This window comes from Myotis lucifugus, unplaced genomic scaffold, assembly GCF_000147115.1.
Source record: "Myotis lucifugus unplaced genomic scaffold, Myoluc2.0 scaffold_114, whole genome shotgun sequence".
In the NCBI taxonomy this organism is placed as follows: Eukaryota; Metazoa; Chordata; class Mammalia; order Chiroptera; family Vespertilionidae; genus Myotis; species Myotis lucifugus.
The window spans coordinates 3,531,498-3,538,507 of NW_005871162.1; the positions used below are offsets into that span (position 1 = coordinate 3,531,498).

The window sequence follows — 7,010 nt, forward strand, 5'->3', positions numbered from 1 at the left end:
TATTTTTAAACTCCCCAAGTGACTTTCACCTGCAGCCAAGACTGCACCACCGCTCTAACCCACATGCAGCTGAGATTAAATGCAGTGGTTCTCAACCTTCTGGCCCTTTAAATACAGTTCCTCATGTTGTGACCCAACCATAAAATTATTTTCGTTGCTACTTCATAACTGTCATGTTGCTACTGTTATGAATCGTCATGTAAATATCTGATATGCAGGATGGTCTTAGGCGACCCCTGTGAAAGGGTCGTTCGACCGCCAAAGGGGTCGCGACCCACAGGTTGAGAACCGCTGGATTAATGGAAAGACGAACTGTGCAAACGCGAGGGTTAACGTTCCCTTTAAGAGTCAGGCCTGAAGCCGGCCTGTGCCCTCACTCTGGCCTCCCCTGCCCCCATTATCTCCTTCCTCCTCTCCACTTAGTTCTGTCTTGGCATCAAGAGTGGCTCCCGCACCGAAACCAGTTTGGCTCAGTGGATAGAGCGTCGGCCTGCAGACTGAAAGGTCCCAGGTTCGATTCCGGTCAAGGGCATGCACCTGGGTTGCGGGCACATCCCCAGTAGGGGGTGTGCAGGAGGCAGCTGATCGATGTTTCTCACTTTCTATCTCTCTCCCTTCCTCTCTGTAAAAAATCAATAAAATATATTTTTTTTAAAAAAAAGAATGGCTCCCGGGCCAGCTCCTGAGGACCCCAGCTCAGGTGAACAACACAGTCATTTTGTGAAAGCTGGACGTTCCACTCCGCAACTCCGAACTGGGCTTCGGTGCCTAGAAAGGAGGTTCAGGGATTGAGCCGAACGGAGAGTTGAAATAAATCCACCTGAAGATGTTGCAAACCACCCTGAACGGAGGCGGCCATGCCCCCAGGTCCTGGGCAAGTTGAAAGAAACAGCAAGCTGCAGGCCGCCCCACCCCTTGGTCCATGGACATGAATTTCTCCTCCGATTGTTGCCCAGTAAGAAGGCCGACCGCAGTTTGCCTGGGGCGTCCCTCTCTCTCCAGTGCTCCCCACTGCAGCTTCGCCAAAGCACCTGCCTTCACCCAAGCCTGTGCCTGCGCCTGCTTTCACAGTGTGGTTGCTGGGCTTGGCCATTTCACGGCACCATTTGGACACAGTGTCTGGGTTTGCCCACCAAGAGCATCTTTTCCTGGAACTTGGCAGCAGTTGGGTGTCAAGGAGGACACGGGAGGGCAGATCTCTCTCTTCCATTCCCACCCATGAATTCCTCCCAGGCCCTCTGGCTGGGCAGGGCTCCTGCCTGGGTGGGACCGAAAGACTTGCACACGACACCAGCAATTTGCACTTATGTATTCAGTTCCCTATGTACTGGAGTAACGGGCCTAGAAGGGGAAGAGAAACACTGGAAGAGCTGCCTGGCTGGAGTAACTACCTAACTACATCATGGCTTCCTACGCTTTACAAAATCATCTTCCTACAGGAGAATCGGCTGCCGCAGGGGTAGCAGGGGTTGCAAGGGTCGCAGGGGCTGCAGGGGCTGCAGGGGTTACAGGGGTTGCAGGGGTTACAGGGGTTACAGGGGCTGCAGGGGTTACAGGGGTTGCAGGGGTTGCAGGGGCTGCAGGGAGACGTGCAGGGGTAGCACGGAGACTCGATCTTGACGCAGCTGCCCAGCCCGTAGGAGTAGGTCACGTCCTTCTCGTCCACGCACGGGGGCAGGCTGAACTCCTTGCAGATGTTCATGTAGCTGTACTTCTTCGAGCCCAGACAGTCATACCTGTTCTCCCGCTCAGCCGACACACACACCTTTCCATCCTTCACGCGGACCTTCACTTGATCGGGTTCAAAGCCGCACACGTTCACCGATCCTAAAATGTTACTGCTACAGCAAGAGGAGGCCAGAATCCTGTTGGTTGTTCTTCTCAGTCTGCGATGGAGAGCATGGGAAGGGTGAGAGAAACATCTCAGAACTCAGCTTGAGAAGCCATGTGTTGATCTCTATTTTTTTAATAGCGAAAGTAAACACCCATCAGTATAAAAAAGTCAAATTTTACAGAAGTGTATAAAGTAAAACACAAAAGGCCTCCCATGTAAATGACACTCCCCACAGGTAAACCTCTGTTAACAACAGTTAGAGGCTTGGCCTTCCAGATATTTCTTTTGTATTTAAATCCCAGCTCCTCCTTTGATCAGTTACGGAAACTTGGGCAGGTTCCTTACCCTCTCTGTGCCTCAGTTTCCTCATCTGTAAAATGGAAATAGTACCAGTACCTACATCATAGTATTGGTTCAATGAAATGATGTCTTTTGCCTAAAATTGTACTCGGCACATTATACACCCTGCTTAATTATTACCATGATCATCATTATTGTTACTATTATGGGTGTTTTTTTTAACAGGATCCAACTAATAAGATACCGTTTAAAATGATGGCTGTCAGCCTTAGAATTCAGCCCTGCTTATCCACGGGACTGGGGCCACCACTGGGCCATCACACAGACTCAGCCTCAACACCCCATCAACAAATGACAAGGCTGGATGCCAGGGCCTGCCTCGTCTCCTCCTGCCTGCGGCTGCTCCGCACTCTGATGGCTGGCCCAGCAGGGAAGTCCCCTTGCAGGGCCTGTGTGCTGGATCCTACCGCCTCCTCATCTAGTGACTTCGTGCTGGCAGCTTGAAAGATGGCATGGTGAGCACCTTTACACCATGAAAATTGGCAAACACTACACATCAAGGTTTTTCTCTTCCCACCACCAAGCTGATGGGTAGGTACCCCTGCTGGTGGCCCTTGGAGCAGATCTCCATGAGTTATGTAGAGCGGCCTTGTTGCTGCTCCTCAGTCCGGTGCATAAATCCTGAATAATAAAACAACAATAACAACAGCTCACACGAATCAATCACTGATGATACATCAGGAGGTGGTCAAGTGAAGTGCATACGAGCACAAGTCCTGCAACCCGTTTAGGTCCAAACCTTGGCTCTGCCACCGTGGACAAGTTACTGAATCTCTGTGCCTCAGTTTCCGCATCTGTAACTCTGGGACCTACTTCTGGAGTTGTTGGGAGGCTTAAATTAGTGAATGAATAAAAAGTATTTATAATAGTGCTTGGCACGTGATGAAGATGTTGGGTTTTGTCTCCCCCCTCCCCCCCCCCCAATGTACCATAGAAAGTGCTAACCTGCTAAAGGCATTGTTTTGTTTAATCTTCACAATAACCCTATATTGCAGATGTAATTATCACCGTTTTACAGATGAGGAGAAGGGAACAGTGGTGAATGGCAGAGTCTGGATTCATATGCAGGCCTGTTAATGGCAAGGTTATGAGCTCTCAGACTCTGGTCTGCCGGGGTCCATTTTCTAAATGCCCAATCCTTCCCAAGACAACTCAGTGCTCTGAAATGGTCTTTTGTCCCTTAACATGAAGACAATCTGTGTTCTAAGAGAGACTCCTGGCAACTCTTGCATCTCTGTCTCCAAAGGAAGGCCTTGGTGTGTGGGATTCCTAGAACTTCTTCCAGTTTGAGGCGTCTGGACTCAATGATTGGGCTATTGGTTTGAGATACATTTTTAATTCTTACTTTTTATGCTGAATTTTATTTATACGCTTCTTTTTGTTACATAAGTTAGGCAAGTTCATTGCAGAAAACTCAGGAACTACAGATAAGCAAAAAGATGGTGTATATATTTTTAAATACCCATAAGCCTATATAACATTTAACATTTTGGGGTAGACTCTCCGTGTGTGTGTGTGTGTGTGTGTGTGTGTGTGTGTGTGTGTGTATCTATTTCTACATAGATGTATAGTTTTGTGTGTGCTATTGTGAAATCATGCTATACATATGGCTTCGAATCTGCATTTTTCTCTTGATAAGCCCTATCATGATTGGTTTAACAATGTGAGCCCTTGTACTGACAGTTATAAACCAGGGTTCTTACTGGCTAATCCAAAATGGTCTAATAGAAGATGTTGAGGCTGACAAAAATCTTAGGTAAGGCACCCAGAGGTCTGGGACAGTCATTCGGCTCCATTTCCACCCCTGGGGGTGGTATGGGGCCCGAGTGTGCCAGGGTACCCATAGGCCATACTAAGAGGAAAGGAGGAGAATTGGACTGTCTTTGAAATCTGTACATGACCCTGTGAGAACAACAGGAGAAAAAGCATTCTCGCTGTCTGGATGGGCAGAGAGCAGCACACCAAGGGGCTCCAGGCCTCTGTGGATGGAGCACAACAGCCCGAGCCAAGAGCGGAGCACAGAGCGGACGACTGCCCCCGGTCTCCAAGAATCTCCCTTCGTGTGTGTGGACTGAGAGCCAAGCTCTTCTGTTCAGCTCAGACCTTCCAGGTGGAGATAAGAAGCATCAAAGCCCGCCGTGCAGGCAGGGCTGGGCCTCACAAAGAATGGCCAGGGACCCCAAGCAGGACTGCTAGACCTGGCTACTGCCACGACTGATTTCACCGAAGCCCCAGGCCCTGTGCAGGAGGTGGATCTGGGAGCCAGATCTACAAGCCACAGCAGACTCCAAGGTCCATCTCCTCCTCTTAGCAACCTGCATCTTCAGGTACAATTTCATGTATTTTATTGCTTCGACTCCCCCTCTTCTCTGTTCCCATCACTCTGTCTCCTTTGTCCCTGCAGCAGCTGCACAGGAGTCTCTCCAAAGTGGATCTTCAGAAAGTTGCCCAGGAAGTCTTGGCGCGGTGGGGATTTTCCTTCCTTTTGTTCCTAGGTCAGAGGCTAACAGCGAGGATGTGTGGGTTTCGGAGAAATTGCCAGAGCCACATTTCACTCATCAGACTCAACTCTCAACGTGCAACTTGACTCCTGCCTAGAGGTGAACTCATCATCCCACATGGGATCGTCCGTGGCTCCGTGGGGACTGCCTCCTATACCTGTCATGATGGAGCTTAGCCACAATAAACAGGAGACTGGCCCCTTTGGTTCGTTGCGGAAGCCTCTTGGAAAGCGGGGGTAAAGCGAGTGGACGGCCAGTGTCTATGTCTGCCACCTCTTCTCCCTACTGACACTGAATTTCACCTGAACGTACAACCAAGCTCCTGAAGGTGACAGATACTGCCCACTGCAATGATGAGCTACACAGCCAGCCATCTTCACAGAGATATAACTGAGGGGCAGCCTGGTGATGAATACAGTAACAAAGATGTCAAAAAGGCCTCTTGCCCTAGCTGGTTTGGCTCAGTGGATAGAGCGTTGGCTTGTGGACTGAAGGGTCCCGATTGCAGTCAAGGGCACATTCCCCGGGTTGCGGGCTGGATCCTCAGTAGGGGGTGTGCAGGAGGCAGCCGATCAATGATTCTCTCTCATCATTGGTGTTTCTATCTCTCTCTCTTCCTCTCCCTTCCTCTCTGAAATCAATAAAATATATATATATATATATATTTTTTTAAAAAGGCCTCATTTTACCCAAGAGCCAAGGGAAGTAGGCCTTTCTCTAGTGGTCCTTGAGGTACTTGGCTTTTTCTCCTCATTTAGAGCCCTTTAGGACCTAGTAAACTAGATCCCTCTTTTCCAACATGTTTTTCCCCTTCTCTTCTTTCTTCTCCCTCTTCCCTTCTTTTCCGGCCTTGTCTCTCTTCTCCAGATTTTGGTTGATACCGAAGAACGATGCCATGGCAGGAGCAGCGTCCCCCCCACCAATGCAGGTGCACCCCCCACAGAGCTGTTGGGAACAGGTGGCTCGGCCCCACCCCCAGAGTTCTGGCTCAGCGCGCCTGCCAGAGGAGCTGAGAATTTGCATTTCTAACAAGTTCCAGGTGGTGCTCCCGCTGCTGGCCCAGAGACCGCTCTTTGAGAATCACTGACCAGACTAGGCAAGCCTGGCTTCAAGTCCCGGATCTCCCACCTCCTGGTGACCAAGGACATGGCGGCAGTGTCTGTTCCATGATCTATAAGATGGCCACGATGGTACAAGGATGAAACGAAGCGGAAGGTCAAGGGGCAGTTTCACTCTTAAAGGGTAAGTCTATCAGGCTCCTCCTTATTCAGGCTTTCCCAAAACCTGAGGTTTTAAGTGACCAAACCCCTGTCCTGTAACATTAAACAAGGCCAAACCGAATAGCAGACATGCACTTGGCCTAGATGGGCAGCAGCTCCTACTCCTGTCCTCCGGGGGTGGCTGGGCTCCGAGGCCTGTGGGTATGAGGGGACTGAGATTCCTCCCTTCCCACGGAGGGAAGCCAGTCTTTCACCCGCCAGCGTTCCCCCCTTTAACGAGGCCATAGCTTCTGAGTCAAGGAACGGGGTGAGGGTGGGGGATGGAAAGGTTTCCCCGAGGGCTTAGAACTGGGCCAGGCCCTGCTAACCCGGCCAAGAAGCCACCATGAGGGCTGGCCTTCATCAGCCTCTAGCGTAAGAGTGATTCCGTGAAAACCCCGTTCTCAGCGTGTGAAGGGGCGAACCAGGAAAGAAATGAGAAGGCAGATGTGTGAGGTTCACAGAAGACGGGTGCCCCTTGTGTGGGGATCTTCGAGGGAATTTTTCACTGAGACTCAGGCCGCCCACAGTGGTGAGTGGAGCGACGTGCAACCTCAGGACCAGTTTCCCGGTGTCAGCCAAGGCTGCAGGGGTGAGGCCACCGGCCCTCTGCGGTGTGGCTGCAAGTCGAGGTTCCTTTGTCCATGAAGACTTCTGCCAGGAGCAGAGCAGCTGCAGGGCCTCATTAATTAGATACCAAACCCCGAAGGGCAGGGGAGCGTGGCAGCTGGCTCTTGTTTGTTTTTCCCACGTGAGTACAGAGGACGGAGAGCCCACAAAGTGAGGCGCTGACTGAGGTGCAAACCAAGTCGGGTTGGCGGCACAGCTTCTTCTTTTTTTTTTTTTTTTTACTTGTTTTCTTTTTCTTTTTTTTTTTTTGCTAAAAGTATTACAAAGGGTATTACATAAGTGTCCTTTTTTTTCCCCCGCCCTTGACAATCCCCTGCCCTCCCTTACCCCCCAGTGTCTTATGTCCATTAGTTATGCTTATATGGATGCATACAAGTCCTTCGGTTGATCTCTTACCCCCCTCCCTCCTGCCCCCAACCCTCCCTG

At 50.5% G+C, this 7,010-nt stretch overlaps 1 protein-coding gene across 1 annotated transcript in view; it reads right to left on the bottom strand.

Annotated features, from left to right (window-relative positions):
• Positions 1 to 1,417: 1,417 nt before the first annotated feature.
• ODF1 (outer dense fiber of sperm tails 1) overlaps positions 1,418 to 7,010 on the bottom strand; it is a 9,493-nt gene continuing 3,900 nt past the window's right edge. Inside the window, exon 2 of the mRNA XM_006093357.3 lies at positions 1,418 to 1,886. Within this exon, the coding sequence (XP_006093419.1) occupies positions 1,418 to 1,886 (469 nt within the window). The remainder of the gene's footprint in view (positions 1,887 to 7,010) is intronic.